The 26,213-nt window shown below is 44.0% G+C and overlaps 1 protein-coding gene across 1 annotated transcript in view; it reads left to right on the top strand.

Moving 5' to 3' along the window:
- Positions 1 to 16,215, top strand: part of ESS2 (ess-2 splicing factor homolog) — a 35,438-nt gene extending 19,223 nt beyond the window's left edge. The window contains exons 7-10 of the mRNA XM_069215198.1: positions 93 to 195; positions 3,872 to 3,981; positions 4,319 to 4,434; positions 15,486 to 16,215. Of these exons, the coding sequence (XP_069071299.1) occupies positions 93 to 195; positions 3,872 to 3,981; positions 4,319 to 4,434; positions 15,486 to 15,774 (618 nt within the window). The 3' untranslated portion in view covers positions 15,775 to 16,215. The remainder of the gene's footprint in view (positions 1 to 92; positions 196 to 3,871; positions 3,982 to 4,318; positions 4,435 to 15,485) is intronic.
- The last annotated feature ends 9,998 nt before the right edge of the window (positions 16,216 to 26,213 follow it).

Below are 26,213 nucleotides of genomic sequence, written 5' to 3'. Positions count from 1 at the left end.
GCATAATTTCAATCTAAGACAGACAGCTGTATTTTATAGAAGGCTCTCTTTGCAGTTGTGGTGAATGAGTCCCTTTTTTTATTTTTGTTTAGTACAAGCAGGGGAAGGTAGGGCCGGATGGGAAGGAGCTGATCCCTCAAGACTCTCCGAAGGTCCAAGGATATGGATTTGTCGGCACACCATCTCCCATTCCTGGTAAGAAGAAACATGAACTATGATGTATGTGTAGATGCACAAAGGATGTAACTGACATGCAGAAAAGGTACTTTGTGTGTCGTGCTTCAGCAAGGTGTTTAAAATGCTCTTTATTCTTCAGTACCAGGGTTCTGATAACTTTCCCAGCGATGTGTTGTTAGATCAAAGAACTCAATTGTTTACCAGTTTGGCCAGGGTTAGAAAATCCTTACACTTCAGGTCACCGGCTCAAATCATAATCATTTTGGTTGTCATCAGAAGCCCTTGTTGGTTGTCCATATTCAGGTTGAGGGCCTTACTGGAAATCCATGGCCAAGAATCAATCGCCTTAGCTGAAACTCCCTTGCTTATATTGGCCCTGTTGGTAGCCAGACTGGAAATCTCATTGACAATGGAGATGGTTGAAGGGGGATGATGTCTCAACCTAGGTGGAGTACAGAAGCTGTAGCAAGTATTACTTACTATCCAGTTCATTGTCACATCATGTTGAAATTATAGAGTAAGACAGCTTTAGGTGCGCTTCACATTCTGTGCCTGTTACAGGGACATACGAAGGGCTTCAATCTCCAGCAATCCCAAACCAACACTGATTACAAACGTTAACATTCACGCAATCTTAAAGAGGTGGTTGTTCTAACCAACACATTTGCTTCCCACAGAGAGTCTGCATGGGGTCACCATGCCCCCCACTAACTAGTTATGCTTTGATTAGGATGCGCATTGAGTCCTTCACACTTAGCACATGGGTTTCACACCTGCAGCACCATTATATGCTTTGGTGGAGGCATTGGGTGTCTCAGAGAGCAGAAACATATTCACTGACACTTTGTTGTGCACTCTCGTGTCCCAGAAAGGAGGGACCTGCTTTATTATGTTTGTAGCCAGGATCTACTCACAGGAATGAGAAAATGATGGCTAGCTATAGTGATCAATAGACTTTTAAAGAGATGTGCCATTGAGGCCTCCTCTTTCTGCACTTAAGAGATTGATGCCATTTGTAGTCGAAGGAGGCCTAAATGAAACTGTAAATCACAGCACAGTTGTAAAGTATATAATTATGACGACATTAAAGAAAGTGTGAAAAAACGTACATATGCCTCTTATGTGAGTGTTGATAGCTTAGGTATTCCCCTTCAAGAAAAGTGCGTAAAAAGCACTCGTTCCATCCTCTGCTATCTTTACTGTGCCCTCTGGCCTTCTCAGCAAGGTTTCTGGCATACCACCAGCTCACTATTGGTGGGGTGGAAGATGAGCGAGCCAACATCCTGGAATGCCTCTGTTAAGACTGTGGTAAAAGGCCTTGAATGTGATGCTTGCAGACAGTGAGACAGTGGAGATCTCTGAGCATGGCAAATTTATCTCCACATTCTTGGAGAGTTAGGGCCTGATTTAAATGTTGGCGGTAAGCATACTCCATCACAGTGGTGATTCATTGCACTTGCCAACAACATTATGGTCCACCTGCCAGATTTAAAAATGGGTGGACCATAGTTGGATCACAGCGAAGACTACTCGGTCTCCACTCTAGCCACTCTAGCCAAACTGCTTCGACAGACCTACAAGTTAAGGGTCGGAGAATTGGCTGTATGTCCATCTGCCCAATTAGGAAGGGAGGGAATATAGCTGTTTTTACCTGTCCGTCACCTCCAGGCAGTAAAAAAGAAAGAATGGCCCCTTCACCTTGGGAGACGACTTCCACGGCGAAGGGGACATTTTCTTTTTTATTTTCAAAAATAAAATCCTTCTGTGGAATTTCTTTTTGAAAATAAAAAAAACTGTTTGGTAAAGGGGTCCGTTATGTTGACGGAGCCCTGCACCAAACTGCAAAAAGCATTTACAGGAACCGCTGGGACGGTGGTTCCTGGCAGTGCTTTAAGAAATCACCACCAGCTTGGTGGTAATTTTCATAATATGGTGGGCCGAGGTGCAGTTAAGGCGAAGGAGCATATTACTCTGTTGTCCTGACTACAATACTTCCATCTACCAAAATATAAATCAGCCTTTTAGCTTCTTTGGTGGGGGCGGGGCAGTGGTGACATCAGAGGAAATCATTTGTTCTGCTTTAGGCCTATTTTGTGAAATAAATTTTAGTTGTTGAGACCATACTGCTCCATAGACACACAATTTTTGGTTTCATAGTACGTGTAAAAACTTTTAGGTTTCATTGTTTCAAAATTCCTATTCTTGGAAATAACATCATAGCAGTGACATATAGAGCCGGATTCCTGGAAATGACTTAATTCCAATGAATTATTGCTTGTGAAATTGGTGCTGTTTATGAAAGAGAACATATTCATAATGGAAACCATCAACATATGATCTAATCAATACTCCAGGGGAGTGCTGTGCCATGTCCATGATTATGTATACTGAGAATGCTGGCACTGTGGGCTCTGGAGATTCTGAAGATTTGTCTCAAAATTTACATTGGAATCTTTGTACCTTGCTAATTAGTGCCTGCAGTAACAGCTGCCGTATGTATTAGTAATACTTGGTTACATACTTTGCATTCATGAGCTCTCCTTCCATGATCCCTAGAACAGTTCACGTGGCAGCACTCTAGACATGGCCAAGATGCACCAGCCTCCCCAGTGCCGCTGACTGGTGGTACTAGGTGATACAAGTTGGTCTTTACAGTCCATGTTATCAGTATTGTGGCCAGACGGCTTAAATGTTCCCATGGTGCTTTTATTGAATTAGTGGAAGGGGTTGTAGCCTCTGTATACCACAAATTGAGGTGTAATCTGGATCCTTGATGTTTGTGCTCAGCCTTATTACTTCAACTGATCTCACACACAGATGGACTCAGCAGGTAAAAGTGCTTCCTGATCACTACGATTGGGCACTAAAGAAATAGGAGCAAAGGTTTTTTAAATCTGAGGACAAAACATTGAGCACTTACAAAAAAACTCTCAATAAGATTTTAAATGGGTGCTAACGTTGTTAAGAAGAGTATGCCCCATTCTAGTCCCTAATCACAATCTCTGGCAGAGGGATTCACACAATTTTGTGAAAAGGTCAGGCAGGGCACAAGGGCCCTCAGCTAGCACGCTCACAAAGATATGGACCTGCATTTCTCTGGCTCTGAATTAATCCCCCAAAATGTTGTCTGCACCCATCAAAAAGACTTGTGGAGCAATACTAAATGTAAGGTGCTGTTCAGTATTCATAGGGAAGAGCCCAAGTATACCTGCAGTAATTGACACCAGTCCCAACCTGTGGGACTACCTGATACATCCTCAGTTTTTCAAGATAATGAAATATAGAGGCAGATTGTTCGATGTGCATGGCTCCAGAAAAAGTAGCTCTTATATGAGATATGAATCCAGTTACAAGAGGTTCAGGACATATACATTCAGTGAAACTCCATACAGAACTGGGGTCATGACTGATAAATATTGGAGATGGTTGCTCACCCTACTCAATTGTAACTATCCTCTCTCCTCATAAACTGCCAATCTGTCTTCTCTGTTGGTGCTCTGAAGTAATTGATAGGCCACATGCAGCACTTAACAAAATTCCAAAATAAATGAAAGAATAAGTAATTATAAGCTGGGTAATAGACAGGGATTTTAGATTGATGATTCTGTACACACCACAATGATTAGGCTTTGGATTTGGCCAACTTAAATTCTATTGGAAGAGATTATTTCAGACATGTTAATGTAATTTTCAGGTGTAGAAGACTCCCCGCTTATGACCTGGGGTGAGATTGAGAGCACTCCATTCCGGTTGGATGGGTCTGAGACACCTTATGTGGACAAGTCACCTGGACCAGCCTTCAAGGTAGGTTATTCCATATTTCACTGGTTGATTCCTATTGGTTTTCCTGGTTAGGTAGACTGACCTCGGAGACAAAATGTCTTTATAGGCTTTTGTAGAAATGAATATATCTAATTCTGTGGCAGAAATATACACTGTCACAGCTTTTTACAACTACTTAATCTGAGGTCATGCTAACTTGAAATTGTGGAAAATTAGAGTAAGGTAGTCTTGTAGCTGTTCCAAATTCCAGTGGCTATTTTGTATGTGTTATTTTGTACACTGCATAGAAGTGTATAAAATTGAACGTGTGTAATATAGGGAGTAGTCCAGGATTCACCTTGTCCTCCCTTGCTTTCAGATCTTAGAGCCGGGACGCCGGGAGAGGCTAGGCTTGAAAATGGCCAATGAAGCAGCTGCCAAGAACAGAGCCAAGAAACAAGAGGCTTTAAGACGAGTCACAGAAAATCTGGCCAGGTATATCTTTGCCTTCTTACTAGCAAAGCATTGTTCTTTTACAGCAAATGCTTGTTTCTTACCACTGTGTAGAGTACTCTTAAAAGTAGACGCTTTCATGCAATGATTTCATCCAAAAGTTAGGAACCTGTTTTTTATTCAGTCTACAGAGCAACACTCCAGGAGCCCCCTCCCTCTTTCTGAGATATCTGCCCTGCACGTTCTTCTTTTTGTAGAGTGTTGGCCCTGTTGACTTGTTTTTTTCTTAGGTGCCAAATTAACATATGCCGAGAATTCAGTTGAATTCTGTTGTGGTTATAGAGGGGGAAATTGGTGAATATTTGAGCTCATTCTTTCCAAAGAGCCTTTTGAAGACCTGAAAGAGTACCATACATCAATGTGCTGGTTGCCTATAACTACTGGCTTGAATTACAGTTGCTTCAGCTGGAGATGGTTACAGATGTTGCAGCATCCCTCAGGATAGTGACAGTGGCTTCAGAAAAAGATGCGTGTTGTTTTTCTTTGTCCCTATTTTTTTTTTTTTTGTGTGTGTGTGCTGCAAGTGTCTTATTCTACACGTTAACTGAGACAAAAGTCGCCTCCTTGCTCTCATCTTTTCAGCAATGGCTGAATCTCTGAACAATTACAGGGAAACAAATATATTTGTTCAGGTTCTCTTATTTTAAAGTCATAGGGGGTTATTACAACTTTGGAGGAGGTGTTAATCCGTCCCAAAAGTGACGGTAAAGTGACGGATATACCACCAGCCGTATTACGAGTCCATTATATCCTATGGAACTCGTAATACGGCTGGTGGTATATCTGTCACTTTACCGTCACTTTTGGGACGGATTAACACCTCCTCCAAAGTTGTAATAACCCCCATAATGAAAAATGTGGTCCATGCTCGCGGACACTTTCCAAATGTGCACGATATTCTCCAAGAATAGCTGTGTCAGAGATTTATGTTATAGAAGAACCTCAGTGCATCTTTTCCTAGGGATATTTAGGACCCACTTCGTGCTTATTTATCCAATCACACCAGCTTGCATTGATGTAGTCTTTTTGGATGCAAAACAGGGATGTAGGGTGGTCGAGGGTGGGTTCCCGTGGGCATTCCAGGAGTCTGTATCACCTGAAAAATGTAAACCTGAAAAATTTATTAATATGCTGTTGATAGTCGATTATCTCAGCTCCTGTAGTTATCACAGTGTGTAACCTGCTTAAATAATTGTTTAGTGTTTGTTTAGTGTTATTTATTAGGTGGCAATGCCTCATTGTATTGTTCATGGTGCCATTGCTAAAATGTAAAAATAAAACATTTAAAAAAATTGATCTAATCTATGCTTCTGCATTAGATTTTTAAGAGAACCACATATTTAAATCATTCCCCTTTATCTAGTTGGGTGTCCCTGCAGTACTTTACAACAGCAGCAAAAAACATGCCTGAAGTTTATAAAACTGTATTTAGAAAAGCACCCAAATGTCAACCAATTAGTGCAATGTGTTCTGAACTTCACTTTCCTTAGACTTTACCATAGGCCTGATTTATGTCACGGGTTGTGCTGTAGGTTTCTTTTTCCACCTCTCTAGTGGGATAGAGTCGTTTTTGATGTTCTGAGCCAGAGAACAATGAGTAATTCTTGTGAATGGCTTACTCTCCTGTTAAGGAGAAAGTCTTGTTCGGACCTTGTGACACTTGTGCCCTTGAGATCTTTGTAGACAGCCCGCACAGTGAGTGCATTGACAGTCTTTGCCCTAGCTATAATGCATCAACTCCATATAATGCTAGGTATTGTAAGATCTGCTGCAAGTTATCATCAAAGGTTTTGAAGGACAAGGGTTTACTGTGGTTATTTGACATATCACGTAAAGATGCCTCCTCATCAAAGCCTTCGACTCCCTAAATAGGGCCTATTTCATGGAGGTATTGTTTTGGTGCGTCCTTCTGCAGTTGTGTGCAGCTATTCTATAAGGACCTGAGTGCCAGCATCAGAGTAGGGGTCGGGGTTGTTTCTCCAATGGATGGAGTATCAGAAGTGGCACCATGCAGGGGTGCCCCCTCTCGCCCCTGCTTTTTGCTGTGGCTCTCAAGCCATTGGCCATCAGGATGAGGCAGGGAATACAGGATTGGGGGACAGCAGTGAGGGCACACAACGCTTGTAATTTCATTTTATGCAGACAGTGCTGTTTTACCTCCGCTCACCTAGGGAATTACTGTCACGTTTGTTGAATCACTTAGAATCCTTTTGGTAACATATCAGGATTGAAGATGAAAAGGCACAAAATATTACTCCCTCTGGGTACGCTGGTTGGGCTCCTGAAAGAACGTCTGCCTGAGTTGGGCATTCACTGGGAAGTGTATACTTTTAGATATCTGGGGATAATGGTTGCCGTGTCAGAAGAAAAGCAATACACGTACAGTATGGGAAGGATGTGTGGAAGTGCTGCACTCGTCAATCACATTTTGGAATACACTGCCTCTTTCTAATATGCGGAGCGAGGCCATTACAAAAATTGTACTACTGCCAACGCTGTCTGTATAAAATCCCGAATTCTCTCTGCTCTTTGAGGCCCGTTCTATTCCAACAGTTGAACAGTCTGTTGAACTTCTTGGTTTGGGCCAGCAAGGGAAGCAGGTTGGCTTTGAATACCCTAATGATGGATCAGGAGGAGGTTGGTTAGGCCCTTCCGGATCTAGAGCTATATTATGTGGCCCATATCCGATATGCTGCCAGATGGGTGGTGGAGGGAGACAGTTAGGAGAAACGGCTTGTACAGGGAACGTACAGCGACGATGCCTAGCGACATTTTTTATGAGGGGTGGTAGACTACATGCTGCAGCCCTTATGTGGTGTGACAGACGACTATGATATGAGAAAAAATAGTGACTGGGGTCCTGCCGAAATCTCCTTTCGCTAAGAGAGTTTAATATATGAGACCTGGCTCCATTTCAGAACATCGACTCCATGATGTCGATGCCTCATTGAAGGGAAGGGGATGTGTGCATTCGGGGAAGGTCTTCATCACCTTACCAGAAGCTAGAGTCATTTGAACTAGGAGAAAGGCAATTTCTCTTACACACCACGTTGGCTGGTACAGCCACAGGGATCTGGATGAGGTTTCCGGATGCACCTAATCATTCAAGTGTGTGATGATGACATGAGCTGGTCAAAAAGGTGTCAAGCAATTCTCACGTTAAATTGATTCACTTTAACTTCCCGCGTTGTAAGTACCATATGCCCATTACTTTAAGCAAAAGTTAACCTACTAGATTGGCAGAGTGCTTTAAATGTGGAGCCTATGGGGCCCCATTTCTGCCTTTGGACAGATCTTGCTTCTGGATTGAGGTCATAGATAGGCTGAGCGGGGTTACCAAGATGCTGTTGACACTTTTGCCACAGTACTGCCTGCTTGGCATCACTGTTGCATGGTCTAGGAGTGTGGGCGGATGTATCACATGACTTCCTTCGTTTTGGGGAAGACATGCTTCGAATTAACACACGTGCATATACCCTGCACGTTGTATCTCTGGTACTGTATTGGACATGAGGTGGTGCAGGAGTACTGCACAGGGTAGGGTTCTGGTTCTGTTAAAGTTAGGCTACTACTCATTACTGAGGAAGCAAAAAGTTGTCAAATGAAGATTACCTGTTGCACGTGTGTTACTGGGGACTGGTCATCAATCACAATATGTATTGAATGGGGCATGAAGGGGGTGCACAATGCGACTTGTTTATGTGTTGTGATTTTAGAGGAAATTCTGAAAGTAAATTTTGAGAGAAAAAAATGATGCCTCATCATTGGATGAGTCAGTGAGGAGTGATCCACCTGCACCGTCTACAAAGGCATAGACTTGTTCTCAGTTGGCACTTCTAAAACCAAAGTGCCTCACAAAGGCTGCTTCTTCAAAGGACTTGCCATCATCCCCCATGAAGCCTCCTTCCAAGGAGATTAAAAAGTAGTATGGGCACCACAACATAATCGAATGCTATGGTTGGCCGTCAGATTTCTAGTGAACGCTGAGCCATTGATGCCAATGATGATTTGCCAGAAGGCAGAGATCACACCACCAGTGTCGTCAGTGAACCGACCATCTGCACACAAACCCAGACAGTAGCTTTGCAAGGTAGATGTCCCTTTAGCCAAAGCCGTTAGCTATCCTGTCAGCAGTAGCACCTGGCCTAATGTTATTGGTGAACACATCTCAGTCAGCACTTGTAGCAGTGTTGATGGCTCTTCCATTAGCATCTGCTTCATCATCTCTGACAACCTTATTGATGACCCAGAAGGGGGTACCCCTAAATATCTAGGATAGAAATTGCTTCCACCACCTAGATATTGTCCACTAACACCTAAGCACCGTTTTTGCCAATGCGTACTTGAGCTGTCAAGATTGCTGCTGGGACCCAGATGAAGATATTCAAGACCAAGAAGGATCGGTAGGCAGACAAAGGAGATGATGACCTCATTGGGCCGCCACACACCACTAGGCCAGTTGTCCATCATTGGTTTACAAGGCAAGTATATTGGCCAAGATCCTCTGCAAGACCAGGAACAAAGAGAGGTGGAAGGTTCACACTATCCCTCCTTCCAAAAGGAGGGTGATTAGCATTGCTGTTATGACTGGCTGCGTGATGGAGAGGGTTACAGTCCTTATTATGAAGCAGACCCATATGCCTTGAGGCATAGATGCTGCATGTGGCAAAGTAAAATATGATGCTGGATGTTTATAGTAGATTGTACTAGTGGACCTGCAGCACTGTTTGTGCCACCCACATAAGTAGACCCTTAACCATTTCTCATGTCTGCGATTGCCAGGCCTGTATGTGCTGTTTCCCTTCCACTTGAACATGGCATTTAAAAGTACTTGCCAAGCCTTAAATTCCCCTTTTGTTACACATAAGTCACCCCTAAGGTAGGCCCTAGGTAACCCATAGGGCAGGGTACTATGTAAGTAGAAGGCAGGACATATACATATAAGTTTGACATGTCCTGTCGTTTTTCACTACTGTGAAGCCTGCTCCTCTCATAGGCCAGCATTAGAAATTACCTTATATGCTTTTAAGTGGTAATTTGTGATCTGAGAGGAATAGAGTTGTCATGTTTGGGATGGTTGGAATGGTAGTGAGAAGTACTACTTACTGGTGAAGTTGGATTCTGCATCACTATTTCAGAAATGCATTTGAAGAAAGTAGGCATTTCTCTGCATTTATTGCCATCACTGCCTTACAGCCTGTCTCCATTCCATGTCTGGTCTGTGCTGGTTAACAGCTCCCCTTGTGCATCCCACCCAGACAGCCATAAACACAGGGCACTCAGCTGTATCTGCATTCATCTGCATACTGATGGGTCTCCCCGGGCAGGAGGGTGGAGGGGCTCTCTCTTACACGTCAAAGGCCGGTGGCCTGCCCTCACACAAAGGACTGATAACTCCCCACAGGGCTCCTGGCAGACAGGTCCGGGTTGAAAGGGGAAACCTGTGTACTTCAAAACCACTCTTTTGAAGTTTCCTCCACTTCAAAGGCACTTTTGGGTATATATACTGCGTCTGTGACACCACCAAATCAGACACTTCTGGACCTACAAGTGGACTGTGTCAGACGGACTGCCCGGCTGCCCAAAGGACTCATCTGGACTGCTTTGCTGGAAGGACTGCTGGCCTGCTTGTTACCCTGCTGCCTCTTGACTCTGCTGGAAGGACTCTGCTTTCCTCCTCAAGTGCTCTCCAAGGGCTTGGATTGAGTGTGCCTCCTGTTTTGAGGTCTCAGAGCTATCAAAGACCTCAACAAAGAGAAGAACATCCAGTGTGTCAGAAAATCGACTAAATGCCTGTTGCCTCTTCTCAACGCGCTCTGGATTTTCAGCACATCATCCCTGGGCATCAAAATATCCCTGCATTGTAGAAAGGAACCAAGGCTGCCTTCCTGGAAAACGATGCATCAACTTGCAGCATGGAAAGAAACATTGCCTTTGCTGCGCCGGAAGAACTAACGCATTGCGTTAATTTTCAACGCATCCCCTCCTCTGCAGCCCTCTGAGTCTTTATTTTTGACACATCCCAGGTCCTCTGTGTTAAAAGGATACAACCACTGATTCTTAAGGATTGAGACTCATTTAAACCTTAAAAAAGTGATATATTGACTTGTGCATCTTGGATTTTTGTTGTTTTGGTCTTATTTAATTCAGATAAATATTATCTATTATCCTAAACTGTGTTACTGTATGAGGAACTGCCCAAATACTTTACACATTGCCTTCTAAGGTAAGCCTGCCTGCTCCGTGCCAAGCCACCAGAGAGTGAGCACAGGATAATTTAGGTTGTGTTGTGACTTACCCTGACTTGGTCTGTGGTCCCTACTTGGACAGGGTGCATACCCTGCCAACTAGAGACCTCATTTCTAACAATATGGCATTAATATAGCTGTTCCAACCTCCACAACAGCCCCTGCATCAGCACAACACTTACCAATCTTCCTGTCTCAGTTTATTTCCCTGCAGACTGGACAATGACCAACTGTCAGAGAACACACCAGGAGATGATTCGGCAGACTACATAGTCCCAACAAGTGCCAAAACAACCCCTCTATTAGACTGTCTGTTTGATGATATCAGCAGATTTATTCTTTGGTCAAGAGGGCATCTAAAACCTTTGGCCTCCTGGTTTTTGCCAAAGAAACATAGGGGGTCATTACGACCTTGGCGGTCTTTTCGCAAGACTGCCGAGGTACCGCCGTGCTGAAGACCACCAGTGGTGGCGGTCTTCCGCGCCGCGTATTATGACCTCTGGCAGCCCGCCGTCCTTTTTCGTACGGAAAGCCGCCATCAGCCATACTGGCGGACGGCGGGAAAGTGGAGGTTGCTCAACCTCCACCGCTGCGTCAACAGAACACCGCCCACTGAATCACGTCCCATGATTCGGAGTGGCGGTGTTCTGGTGACGGTGTTCTGGTGACGGTGTTCTGGTGACGGTGTTCTGGTGGCGGTGTTCTGGTGGCGGAGCTGCCCCCATGGATCCCGTCCCCTCCCGGAGGATCAACGGACAAGGCAAGTTGATTGTCCGTTAGGGAAGGGGGTGGGGGGGTGTTGTGTGCGTGCATGAGGGTGTGCGTGTGAGAGTGTAGAGGGGGTGAGTGAGTGAGAGTATGTGTGTGTGGGGTGTTGTTTGTATGGGAAATGTGTGCGGGTCAGACGGTGTGCATGTCTGTATGTGTGCGGGTATGTGTTGTCGGGGTGTATGTGTGCATGTTGGGGGTGTGTGCATGTAGGGGTGTGTATATGTGCATGTTTGGGGTCGGGTGGGGGTTGTGCCACCTGTGGGGGTGTGGGGGGAGGATTCGTGGGGGGTAGCTGGGGGTGGGGGAGACCCCTATCGGCGCCAGGGAAGGAATTCCCTGGCACCGATAGTGCCTACTGCCATGTATCTCATGGCGGTTCCCAACCACTCGAGATCCATGGCGGTATGCAGGGTCCTGATACCGTCGGCGGTCTAGTGATGACCGCCGGGCTGGAGACCGCAATCTTCAGCCCAGCGGTCTTCACCGCCATGGCGGTCGGAATGGTGAAGTGGCGGATGACCGCATCGGTAACCGCTGCGGTCATAATTCCATTTTTTTTTTCACCGGCCTGTTTGCGGTCTTACCGCCGCTTTACCACCGACCACCAGGGTTGTAATGAGGGCCTTAGAGTTTACTCTATAATTTTCACAACCATTCTTTAACATCAGTCAAGGCTATAACTATCATGGATGATATGTTGGTTATGTGTGGAATAAGATCATGCACCCCTCGTGTTGATTCCACACTTACAGAAAAAGGTTATTTTCACCAGAGTACATTACTGTGTGCCTCTAAGGTGGGCTCGGTACTGTCAGTGGCAGCCCAGGGCTGTTCCCAAAACCCTGCATCTTCGTGTGTGCTGCTCCAGGCCACAGAATTAGAATGTTAACACGTTTGCATAACTGGTCAGCACTACAGTGCTGCATTGTTGGCGGGCTTGTGAACGGTCTGTGGAATCCTGAGCCCATCCTCTCGGAGTCTGCGCTTTAGGCCATGGATCCCGAGTGATTCCTCTCTGAGGGGCGTCTGTTATGTCTGGTTGCAGGCAGTGTTTGTCTTCTTGCCGGTAGAGCCTCACTAGAGGGAGGTCTGTGTGTTCCTTCCAGTGTGGCTCGCTGCTTGGAGACCAATGCAGAAGCACAGTCTTGTATAAGTTTAGACCCTCACATACATCATGCTGTCTCAGGACGTACCCTGGAAGGGATGTTGTTGCTTCTCCTATAACTGGAATATGGCACCTAATCATGGTTCTTTTACCTGTCGTTGACAGCACTACTGATTCTTTTGGGGACCTCTTGACCTTGCACAAGATGGCACCCTCACCAGTTTTTCCGACTTCCAAAACAGGAAGTTTTCTGTCCAAACCGTTGTGGCTACCAGCACCGGTTTGTGACTAATATTCCAATCCATCATGACAGTGCACCTTTCTATATGTCACTTCCTGCTGCTGCTGGTTCTTCTTCTTGCTCATTTCCTGTTTCTCTCCATAAAAGGAGGTGGAATCATCAATATCATGTCTCTCAAACGTTCTGGTAACTTTTTCGTCTGGTCCTTTGTCCCTAGTTATTGATTTTTGTCCATGCTTTTTTCTTATGTATTTTTCCATCCTTGGATGTTCTCCTGGTTGTAGATTCGGACTTTCTTCTGAATTCAGGCCTGTGCTACTTCTGGGCTGAAATACTGTTCAGTGAGGGTTTTGTCGCTCAGCTATATTCAGGTCCCAGTGTTCTTCAGGTACAGCATCTCTTCTTCCCCTGATAACCAGTTTATGAAAAGACTGATCGGGACCTTTCCACACTTTGTTGTCTCAACTGTTAAAACTGATTCTCTAGACAGACCTTGATTGAAGTTCAGTTCCGAGCCAAATTACTGCGCTGGCTGCTGTGTGTGTACATTTCAATGAGATGAATGTGTAAACTGCCTGTAGCCAGTTAGGATCGTTCTCATTGGTTACTGCTTTGGTAAGGCCCTATCAAAACTCAACAACTGGGATTGATTGGAGCATGCAAATTTATGAAACATACCATAGTTGGAGAGCTCTAGTTGTAAGAAATTTGTTTCTTCGCTGCCCTCCCTCTCAATGTCCACGCAATGCAGCGTTGTATTTATTTTATGACCCTGTCTGTGCTCGTTCCACTCTGGCCGTTCCTGGCATGCGAGTGGTAGGTGGGGGAGCCTATGCTTACCAGCCTTGTCCAAGGGTGTGATGAGTCTCTGGTCACCTACCGTCTCAGATCTATGGTTGTTGGGTGGAATGGAGGCGACAGAGTTGCAAGGTGTGATCTAGGTAATTGTGACACCTCCTCTGTCTTGTTTTAGGGATAATAGATACCATGGTGAACCACAAGGCTGAGTATGGTGTCAGGGAAACCTCAGGAATCCTCTTTCACCCGAGTGCTCTTTGACTGCAGATGTGAGTGAGGGATACCTTGGGTTATCTGAGAAGCTTTGCATCACCCATGGGACCTTCAGCAGAGCACTTGGAGTAACAGGGTTGTGGGATTTATCCTGTGGCAGGCACTGGAGGTGTTCTGTATGATTTCCAGGCCTGGGGATAAATGGCCAGAGGCAAGGTGCTGTGCAATCATGAGATTATCCTCTGCAAATTGTTCCAGGTGAAGTTGCAAAGGAGGTGTAGGCTTAAAAGGAGATGCACCTATGAGTCCCTCCTGTAACAGGACCATTCTCAGGCAACCATACCCTGCAGTGAATTGCAAAAAGTCACTGTCTCTCATGTTGGCTCATCCAAGTTATTTTGTTTGTGCTTGAATGGTTTATTGAGTTTTAGTATTTTTATTATTGTTACAATGCATTTTAGTCGTTTCTGTTGTGTTTGTGTAATTAGATTGTCTACATTCAGGGTAACTGTGGTATTTCACTTTTTCACCTTCCAACTTGAAGTGCAATACTGTAAGTGAAATTCATGGTGCATTATGTTTGCAGGAAACCACTCCTAAAGCTAGAGCGCTGTAACATTTTTCCAGTTTTTTGTGTTAATGCTTTTAATGAAAATACTGTTAGTCTCCCCGAGTTAGACTTCTCTGCCAGTACAGATTTATTTTATTTGTATTTCTACTTATCGGGCATTGCTGCCTGTGTTTGGGATAAATTGTCCCAAAATCTTATGTTTTTGTCTTTGAACTCATGTGTTTTGCTTGACAGTGAGACAGATTATTGGGCCTGGGGATCTTAACTGCTGGTATTGGTGTATGAATTTCAGATTTAAATTTTCCAAATTGCTAGATAATCCGGTTCCCCTTTGTGAGTACTTTAGAAGGCTGCTTCTTCAACGCCTAATTGAATCTCACCCTTCTTTTCTGCCGAGTATCCAGTTTCTGCAGAGTTTGACGCCAGAAGACCTTCTGGAAGTGCCACAATATCGTGTCCAGTGCTGCTAGTTGTGTGTTTTCATAATTTTGTAGGGGAAATTGTGTGACAAATTAACTATAATAGACCCTTTTTTTTAAAGTAAAATCACTGATTTCCACACTTGACACCAAGGGCAAGCTTATTCTCTTCCATAGCCTCTGCTTCCGAGTGAGCATAGAACCTTGCTTGAGATTGTTTCTCATGCAGTTTGGTAAAATAGCTAGTACCCCAAAAGAAAGGTTTAACTTTGATAGCTCTCTGGATCTGATCTGTTCTTTATCAGTGATGATGATTTCAGGCTGGCCACAGTGGCCAGAAAAATAGTCTGAAGGGAATGCTGAGGCATGTGTTATTCCTGGTTTCTGGCCCACTTCGTGGCAAAGTCTTATTGCTCACACCCATGGTCGAGTCACAGTGTTTCACCTTTCTTAAAAAATATTACATACAACTCCTTATCTTGCCACAAGATATTGTAAAGCATTCATTTGAATAGAGGGTATAAAGCCATAAATCTATTATTGCAGGGAACTAACTTGATCCTTTGTACTTTGAGTACAATGTGCTTACATTAATATGATTTTGATGGTTATATTGTTTTCTTAATGTGTTATTGTTTGTATTGATTTTATTTCTTTCTACTTTCAGCCTTACCCCAAAAGGGTTGAGTCCAGCCCTTTCTCCAGCCTTGCAACGCTTGGTCAATAGAACTGCCAGCAAATACACAGATAAAGCACTGCGCGCAAGCTACACCCCATCACCGGCACACCCAGGCACCCCCGGGTCTAAAACGCCAACGGGCAGGCTGCACACACCTACAGTAACACCGTCCCCGAGAAACGCTACTCGCAGTCCTGCCGCGGCACAGGATCCAGCATCCATCACTGATAACCTTCTGCAGCTGCCCAAAAGGCGGAAAGCATCAGATTTCTTCTGAACTGCACCAGAACTGATGGGTGTAAAGAACGTCTAGTGCACAAGAGCGGAGCTCTTGGGTCTGACTTTAAGGCAAAAGTCCTGGTCCACAAGGACAAACGAGGCCCTAATCCTGCCCGGATGGGTTGGACTAGTGGAAGGCTGTCCCACTGCCTCTGTCTTCACTCTGTTTCAACAGCACAAGTTCCTGAATCCTTGTTTTATGAAGTTGTGGATAATATGGAGGCGATAAGCAGATGTGAGGAAGGACAAGCCATTGGTAAAGCAGGTGGCAGGGTTGTTGGAAATCTGTTTTGTGAACATACATTGCACACATGGTTTACAAGAAGCTGGCTGCTGTGGCAGAACAGGTAGTTTGTTCTGGACCTTGTTCTTTGAGCTAATTGCTGTTTCTTTTTGTAAGTTGAAATGTGTCTGGATTAAACAGCTGCTTTGACAAGTAGATTTTTTAACGTTTGGTGTAGTCTCCTTAATGTAGTCACGTTGTTTTCATCATCATTAGTTTATTTCGACCAAAGTAAAACAAATGTACAAGGGAATATAAAGATACGCATAAAACGTCATATATGATAAGAGGACCAATGAAACCTAAACCCATCTCAGTTAACTTTACGTACAGTGTAAAAGTTTCACAAGCCTACAGTACAATCTGATATATTGTGTCATTTCTCCAAACTGTACCGACGCTGAAGGACACCTGAAGACTTTAAATCAAATTTGTGGACGGATAAAATTAACAGATTTGCAGAAGCTGCTACGTAATGCAAAATCCCTTCTGTAACCAAAAGTGGGAGCAAAAAAAATGCATCAGGAAACTGGAAAAATAACTAAGAAGAGCATACAAGACTGGTTGGAAGTACAATCACAGGGACAGAATGGAGTGCACATTACAGGATGTCTGGTTTTGGAAGTACAGTCACAGGGACAGCATGTGGTGTTTGAAGTACAATCACAGGGAGAGAATGGAGTGTACCTTATGTGATGTTTGGTTTTAAGAAGTACAAACACAGAGACAGAATGGAGTGTATATTTCAGGGTGACTGGTTTTGAGAAAGCAGATCTGACCTGGCACTAACCCTTTCTTTAAGTGAGTTGCTAAAACTCAAAGGAAATCGTGATCTAGTCAAGAAATGGCTACATACAATTGCAAGTCTAGCCATGATAGAAGCCCTAAGTGATGCTTTAAACAGCTCATGGGAACAGCTCACCACACCGAACATCACAGCCATCATGAACTCCACCCACTTGTAAACATCCCGTCCCCCGTCCCCCACCGCCTCTTCAACCTAGGAAGTAAGGAAATCAGCCACCAACTCACCACCATCCTCAACGCATCCTTCGCCACAGCCAGCTTTGCAGACGCATGGAAATACACAGAAATCAGACCTCTAGTCAAGAAACCGTCTGCCGACCCGAGCGAACTCCAGAACTACTGCTTGATCTCTCTGCTCCCTTTCTCCGCCAAAGTCCTGGAGAAGGCCATCAGCCGGCAACACAGCTAACACCTGGAGAGAAGCAACCTGCTAGACGCCTCCCAATGCGGTTTCCACCTAAACCACAGGATCAGGACTGCCCTGATCGCTGCCATGGACATCAGCATCTTACTCAACGGGGGAGAATTGATCCTCCTAGACCTCTCCGCAGCTTTTGACATCATATCTCACCACACACTCATCAAGAGACTGCACCAGATCGGGATCAAATCATCTTTGCATTTCACCCAGTTGCTCTCAGTATCTGCCATTTAGGGTCCTATGCTGTGGAGGAATTCTGGCAAGTATTCAGTTACTGTGAACTTCCCTAAAAAGCCTTATTTTTTTACGTCTTTTTGTCTGATTTGTGTTTTAAATTTAAGTGAGTGAGCTACCCTCGCCCATCACCATTGAAGATATTCTTGACCAACCAAACTTTACCCATTAACTAAATTGCCCCTACGATACAAATGTCATTCAAACAATAACGTTGGGCACAGTGGACTTCTCTTCTGGTAGAAGTTAATGTGCCTTAATGGCTGTTTTTAGAGAGCATACTGTAAAGGGCTGCTAAAAGTGCTTATGAAACACAGCAGGGCTACTATAAAAAACACTAACAAGTCAAACTAAAAAACTATTACACCGACCGGATTCTGCATACAACCCAACCCCAAAAGACACTGTCTCCCCCAGACAAATTAAGATCTTTGAGGATCTTGAAAAAGTCACCCTTTCAGTATTCCTTATAATTTAGCGTGAAGTTTCTTTGAGAACCAAGCTGTTACCAAGTACAAGTATCATATAGTTCATGATTTCTAACAAATAATCCCACCTTTAATGAACCCTCATCCTTGCAGTGTCAATCATCCATCGAAAAGTTAATCACTGTGCTGCAGGTTAGCCTGTGATCACCACTACATTCACCGCCACACCTAGAGGCTTCCAGAGCTGCCACCTATACACAAATAATTGATTACAATGTAGACTAGAGTTTTTCCTTAGGTTAAGGAGTTACTTGGGCCTGGCTTTACACCAAGGACAAATGTATCAAGCAGTGAGGCAAAGGAGTGTCTGGGATCTGGTATCTCTAGCAACACTTGGGAATCATTATTTAGATGGAGATGGCAGGGCTTCCAAGCGTGTCGAACCAACACAGATTCTTAATAGTAACTTGTTTTGTGTAGTATTTTATACACCATTTCTGCGGTTTCTAAGTGTGGTAAATAAAACATGTTATCATATACCCAATTTATGGTACACAACTGACTTACCTCGAATGATGTAAGGCTGAGTCTGTTTTACTGGGTTTCCAAGTAGAGTCCTCCAGAGTACTGCATTTGTCAGCAACAAGTGGATAGCTCATTGCTCTAGTCTACTGGCTTTTAAAAGTCCTACGAGCCCAAATCAGCCAGCTGTACGAATGGGCTTATGGGGTAGATCAGAGGTTCCCAACCTCTTGACTTCTGTGGACCCCCACTTTACCAATACTGGAACCTGGGGATCCTCATTGAATCATTATTGGAATCCCGGGACCCCCCACTGAGTCATTACTAGAGGCTGGGACCTAATCTGTTAATACTATTTAATTTTTTCACCAGTCACGGACCCCCTGAGGAGGCTTTGCGGACCCCCAGGGGTCCCCGGACCACAGGTTGGGAACCATTGCAGTAGATGCTTAGTAGATGAAGCCATGCAAACAAGGGAGCTTGTTATTCCAGATCATTGGCCCTCCGGTTAATGTGCAAAGCTTAGAGAAGTGCTGTGGATACAAGACCTCTTGAATTTTCTGTTCTTACAGGTGTGAAAATGATATAATATTGGATCTTGGCTCATTATCTGAGAGCAACTTAATAATAGGGAGGAAGCACCACACATATGGTGTTTAATAACATTTTGTAAAGGCAAAGAGGTGTTGATAATGGGGAAAACCTGTGCACTAAGAGCTACAGAGTCGCCTTGCAGCTGACTTCACCTTCCTCCACTTCATGGCCCTCCCCAGGCTTCACCCTGTGAGTACATTTCACTGCAGATGAGAATAAGAAAGGAATGAAAAAGCAGCACCAGGCAACTTATGCTGAGGCAAACAGATTGTGGAGAACTTTCTCAACAAATCTTGCATTGCTTTTGGTAAAATCATTGTGTCTGCGGAGTATGTGTGGTCCCACAGACAAGCGGGGCACTCATTTATGACAAGCACATGCCTGGACAATGCCCCACACACCACCTTAGCCCTAGTGGAGTGTACCCTAACATCCAAAAGAGGGTGAACTCCATGCAAAGTGACATTAGCCAGTAATGGTAGCTTTAGCAGTTGGGGAGAGGGCATCCCTGCCACCAAAGTCACAAAAAGCTGGTCTGGAGAGCATAGGTCCCTGGTTCTGTCAGGATAAAACCACAAAGCATAAGCATGCATGATGTTTAGACTGCCTACATGGAGTGAAATGTCATGAAAATAATCCACATAGTCTCCTTAAAAAAATCCATTAAAGACCACAGCTGGGTAAGATGCCAAGTGGAGACCTCCTGTCTTCCTCTTTTACAAGTCTGAGAATATAAGTAAACATATAATGGCCAGTGCAGTTCTATCTGCATACAGGAGGGGGTGGGGCAGTCCATCTACATAGAACACACCGCAGACTGTGGAAGTCTTCCAATCCTCATATCCTATTATAGGATGAGCTTTTTGGGTTTTCTGTCCTAAAATATACACTAAAAGTATTTATCTGAAGTATTGTACAAAGACTTCCAAAGGCTGCCAAAAGAGCCTGGAAAAAGGCCTGGAAAAGGTTGTGGTACTAGACCCGTGCTGTGCCGCCCTCTGCCCCAACCCTAAAATCCTCCCCTAAAATATATTTTGACATGTTGCTAGAGAATTAATTTCACTGCAATCTTTTCCTAATACATTACATAAAAACCACTATAGGCTCTTCTGAAGGGAATTTATAGGAATATGACAATGTCAGGGCCTGGCGGTGGGTCCAGAGCACTTTTGTTGTGCTGCAACAAATCACTTACTTGCTAATAAGAAATCTTTGTGCCACTAAGGGATGCTTTCACGTCGGTATGATTGAGGACCTTTTCCGCCCCCCCCCAACCCTGAAAAGATCACCACAGCTTTTGTTTGTGCTCATTCAGGTTTTGGGGTCCGGTGTGCTTTCTTGTGCACCTGTGGGTAATGGTAGTACCCTCAAACGAATGGCATATGTACTGATCAGTTATTGCTGCATTTCCCAATAATGTGCTTTAGTTACCCAGAACCTCCCACCTGTTATAAACAATAGTGTGGATTAGTGTATTCACATGTGCACGTCTGTGTCTCCACACCAACAAATCTTTTTTGAAGATTTTGGCGACTCTCAGAGGAAAGAGAACAATTCATGGGCGCCGTTGCACATGTGGTTAGTAAATGCAGTTAACAAAGCTAAAAGAAATGGCATCCATTTTGTTGTGGTGCACGAAGTGCAAAACGGCAGGCTTGGGATTTATTGTAATTGTAATAGTATTTATATAGCGCTTACTACACCTGACGAGGCATCAAAGCGCTTTTTGGTGAGTAGCACGCTACTCCGGAACCCAAAAGGAATTAGGTGTGGATTAGCATAGGGAAATATGATTTTAGTTTTAGTATTACTATGAGTTAATTTGAGCCGCGGATATGTGAGTTTTTTAGATGGTTTGACTGAAGTAATGGAGGGGTAGAGGAGGGAAGAGTCCAGAAGTGTTGTTGGGAGTTTTTAGTAATAGGATCAGGCTTGTATGTCGTTAAGATGTAATTTTTGTAATGAAAATTACCCTAATGAAATGGTATTAACATAAAAAAGCTCTGCCCTAGTGCTAGAAATATTAATCGTTATTAGGTAACGTGTGGAGTAGGATGGCTAGTTCCCTCTCTGATGTTTTTACTGCTGGGAAGAGGTTTGGAGGTGACCTGCTTCATTCCACCACAGTGCAAGGCAGCACACTACAAGTCCTCTTTCTGTTTCAATTAGAAGTAGAAGAAGGACTTGAGGTGCACTCTTCTGTGCTGCGATGGGGTGCAGAAAATACCATTGCACTGCAGCAGTGGTGGCTTTCAGCCTTCTGAACAGTAGCACCAGGGCTGAAGTTATCCAGTATTAAAGCATGTGCAGATGCTGAAATCCTGCAAAGGTCTAAGAGCACATGCACATTTCTAAATGATTGAAACATGGATGGCTAACCTGAGTAGGTAGTTGCTTAGATCGATGTGTTTCTAGCAAGTTTGGGAGACACAATTGGTAAACCAGCTCGGGACAATTATTTATATACTTAATGCGGAGATCCGTGTGTAATCTGCTGGACGCAGATTTGATTCATCATTCAAAATATTTGGAGAGAGAATGTTCCTTCTGCATAGCATTATGTCTATCCTGCAGGTCAGAAGGATACTTGTCTAACCTGTAGGTCACAAGTTCCAATCTTAAACCGGCTGCTGAGTGAACTCCCTTCTGCAGACATCTGCATTTATTCTGCAGGACATAATATACATTTTTTTCAGACCTTAACTCATTTTGGGTTTTTATCTTATTAAATTAGGCACTATTGACTAGAGTGGCAATTTACAACAATTATTAAGTTCCACAACAAATCACTTTGTATTGTGTGCTATACAAACAATTATTCTCTGGGCTAACTAGTTAAGTGATCGCGCAGGGTGTGTTATTTGTATATGATGGAGCAGATGTGTGACTGTTTCCAGCTGTGCCGCCTTTAACTTCAGCATCTGCACACAGCTAGAACACAACCCTTATGAAAGGAACCAATGACTGTCCTTGCAGTTGGAGTCATGTGGCTTGCAGGAGGCCAGTAGGGTATCCAGTCTGCTAGTCCCCTTGCAGGCAGCAGCTCCGCACACACTGAATATTTGTGGCTTACAGCTATGTTCCTTTCCCCATAAGACAGTGTTTTTTTGAAACGTTTTAATGCTGCCCCCCCCCCCCATCCTCTGGGGAAAAAAATCATCGGCCCCCCCTCAGAATGTTTCACAATTGTTCTATTAAGTTGGCAATGTTTAAATATGTCTAGACTTATTTACACTTCACAGTTTACATTCTGTCACCGCTTTTTAAAAAAAAACCAATACATTGTTTTCTATGAAAACAAAGCACTGTTATCTGCATAATGCTTCTTTTGGCCAGAGCCTGGTGTCCCCTCTCCCCGGGGATCACTTGAGCTCCCCCTAGGAGGGCCCACCCCCTAGTTTGAAGCCCCCTGCCATAAGGCCTTCAGATCACCATGAGCAGAAGAGGAGGGAGGTCAGTAGCAGAAAGTGCTGCTATGGCAGAAATGGTGCTGCAGTAGTGTAAGACACTAAAACGTTTACTGAAAGGGGTTTGGATGGTACCTTTTCCCAATCCAAGATGAACGAGGGGTGTGTGCTGGCACCCAGAAGACATTCTTACATATATGATCTGGTGCTCCAGCACGCAGGGTGACAACTTAGATGTGCGGCAGGTGGCATTCTGTTGGGAGCAGGACATAGGGGAGATGTGGGGGCGGACGGGTTGAAAGGAATTTTATATCATGTAACAAGGTTCTTATACAGTCAATTATCAACCAAATAGTTTATTTGGTTATGTGGCTCTTATGCATTGTCCCACTTGTTAAAGTATCTTCGCTTTAGAGGATAAGCGTGATACCACGGATCTGAGATGCTGGGCCCTACTAAACATACGTTTTTGAACAGTTTGCAGAATTTCAGCAGATCAGTGGTGGAATGAATGTGTACAGACAGAAATTGCATTCCACAAGTAGGTGGCAGGAGTAGAGAAATGAAAGCAGAGTAAGAACATACTGGCGGAGAGAGCTGGGGAGTAAACTAGATTTCTTGCAAGAAAGGGCTGTGGGATCCCTATACAAGACCCTAAACATTATTATTCCTGAATAGGAAGCCAACACAAGTGGTGAAGGAGAGGTGTGACATGGCAGAATCTGAGAGCGCTCAAAATCAGTTGTGCTGCATGGTTTTGCATAACTTGAACCAGTGAATAATGACACAATGTTGGCAGACCCGGATAAAGAACATTGCCGTAACTGAGCCAGGCTGGTAGCCGACAGCTAGAAGTGTACAGTCCTTGTACAGGAATGACATGGTCTTCGGCACCTTGTAGGTGCAGGATGAGACCACCAAGGAGATCTCAGGAGGCAAGTTCAAGTCACTGTTGAATTTAAGCATAGATGTAGGCCTACACCCTGCCATCTACAGATCAACATCATCGCCAGTCATCAACCACCCTGTTTTATTAGTGTTCAGTTTGCATCTGTGGCAGACCATTGCCATCCAATGCTAGATTGCTCTTGCCGACGGCATCCAAACACAGATGGAGTTGGCTGTCATTGACATACTTATAACAGTACAAGTCACAGCATACACCCTGTACAGAGAAAAATTGTATGTGCAACCACGTTATTCATGGATACTAAGCAAATAAGGTATATTTATTTTGTATGTTCATACATGTCATATATTGCATATTGCTGTATGAAAACTTCAATAAACAGATCAAACAAAAAAAAAAACAGTAGAACTCACAGGAGAGGGCCAGCCGCACTAGTCAGTCAATGTATCAATTGAATATGATGGAATAACAGCCTCTTCTGAGGGGTGTGTTTGGGGGGAAATCTCTGCAGTCCAAAGAGCAAAGTTGTGAAGGCCAGACTAATAGCACATTGGCTTAGTGGCTTAGGAAAGTAAAATGCCAGCCAAGTGCTAAGCTAGCGATTCCGTTTCATGAAGACGCGAGTTGAGAATCTGGTACTTGACTGGCAAATGTTGAGAGATCAAGAAGGATTTGTTATGATCCTGCACCTTCAGATCCTAACTGTAGATCATCTAAAGCTTTCTGAGAGCAGTGTGAAAGCTGCTTGGACATTGCCTACTCAGCTGGTGGTTTCCATAAAAGTACCACGTCTGTCACATGCCCTTCCAGAATGCGTGGTACTGCCAGGACTAATGGAACAGGGCAGTACTTGGAAAGCGTGGTCTGGCAGTGATTTTTGTTGCGGTTTCTTGATGATCTGAGGTTACACTGGCTTGCTTTAGTTGGGCAGGTATAAAATCTTGAGCAAGAGAGAGGGTAAGAAGCTCAGTAGATGGTTGGGGCACTTGGACAGTCTGCTATGCTTGGGGACATGAGCATACTTCCAAGAGCCCTGAACACTGCAGGCCTATGTATGAGGAGATGGGTGAACTTTAGCAATTGAGGAATTTAAGGTGTGTAAATTAGAAAAACGCCTTTTACCAGCCACATGCACAAAAACACATTTTGCAGGTAACCCTTCCTGCCCTGGCAGTGAGGTCATGCTTTTAGGGCATATGGTACTCTGTTGCTGGTTACATCATAGGCAGCTGCCTAGTGTTGCTAAAAGGTACCACCAGCCTTATCAGCAGAGCATTTTAGTGACATTGCTAAACATTCTGATCACCTGTCACATAGTTACCTAGTGGACTTCGGTGTCTCTTGCATGGTACTTGGGTAATGTGGCACTTAATAGTGAACAGGTTGGATTTTTGGTTGGAAATCCCAAATCCCGGTTCATAGAATTCAGATTTGCAGATTGTTAATACTGCATATATGAATCGGAAGACCTCCTTAAATGGGGGGACCTTCCCCTTCTCAAGTTTAGGACTAGAATGCTAATATGGGGTCGGGGTCAGCATGCAGGCCAGTAGTTCTGTGTGTGTTCCCAAACATTCTAAATTGTAATTCACACCCAATTTCTTTACTTCTGCTCTGTGCAAAAAAGACTGTCTCAGGTGTGTACACTGCTGATGAAAAGGAAATACTTAAATGTTTTTAGGTGCATGTTCATAATACATGTTTATGGACAAGCCACAGAAGGAAGTAAAGGGTATCAAGAATATGCATGTAGGCCTGTACTTTGTATATATATATTTCTAAGACATACTCCTAAGACTTTTTTATGAGCTCCAAAATATGCAGAAACATGCAGAAATCTTAGCTAAACCTCAACGGTTTGTAGATTTTGGCATATCTTTGTGTATGAAGCTAATCATAACCATAAAACCATCAACATTACCCAAAACTCTTTTCCTTCTGCTTTTGACAGTCCTGCCCCGTAAGCAAATTTCAATATAGCTTGGTGTAAACCCCAACTGGCTCTTGTCTTACCCGCTAGACAGCCTCCTGCCTCCAGGCCTCTGGACCCTCCCCTCATAGATTTTGTGGTTTAGACTTGAGTGAGTAGAGCTTTCTATAGATTACTCTTCAAAGTAAATTGCCTCTTGTGCTTGTGTGAATCCAAGGTGCTGCCTCCAACATTCACGGAAAGTGTTGGATGAAGATCTTAAGACATGCCTGGGCTTTACGCAGGATCTTCAGATGCACTACTTGCTGTAGATTTGGCAACAGTGGATTTAAAAAGCACTACCAAGATTTCTGAAGGAGTTTAGGTGAGTCAGCATGGTGCATTAAACGTAGCCTCCATCTCTCAAGCTACATGTGTGTATTTAATTCCACTAAAGGCTTTTGTATGACAGTAAACATGCAGCCGGTTTACGCCTTCAAAGCGCTTCCTACAGGGGCAAATACTGTGAAATGCCTGCATGTGAACATTTGAACCTAAACCACTTTCAGACTTCTTAAGCCATTGCTGCTTGTCTTCGCTCCCAGTTTATGAAAGCAGCTGGTAAAATCTGGATTTTCAGAAATGTTGAGGTTAGTAATTCAGTGCCCCCAGCAAATGGATACTTGGACTACTGGATGAAAACTGACAATTTAATCCTTCATTCCGACACACAACGGGAAAATACTGCTCATTGCCATTGGCACCGTGGGCCAGGGGAAACATTTATTATTCCCATCTCGATAAAGGATTTTGAATAGGGATGTCACTATCAATCTAATTATTGCATTAAGTAGATTAATAAATGTGTTCCCAACTGTGGTGCACAATATCCTCCTGTGTTCACATTTTGAATGTCATTTTC

The sequence above is a fragment of the Pleurodeles waltl genome, chromosome 11, assembly GCF_031143425.1.
Source record: "Pleurodeles waltl isolate 20211129_DDA chromosome 11, aPleWal1.hap1.20221129, whole genome shotgun sequence".
In the NCBI taxonomy this organism is placed as follows: domain Eukaryota; kingdom Metazoa; phylum Chordata; class Amphibia; order Caudata; family Salamandridae; genus Pleurodeles; species Pleurodeles waltl.
Note: the sequence above shows the minus strand (reverse complement) of the source record. Positions and strands in the feature narration are given on the sequence as shown.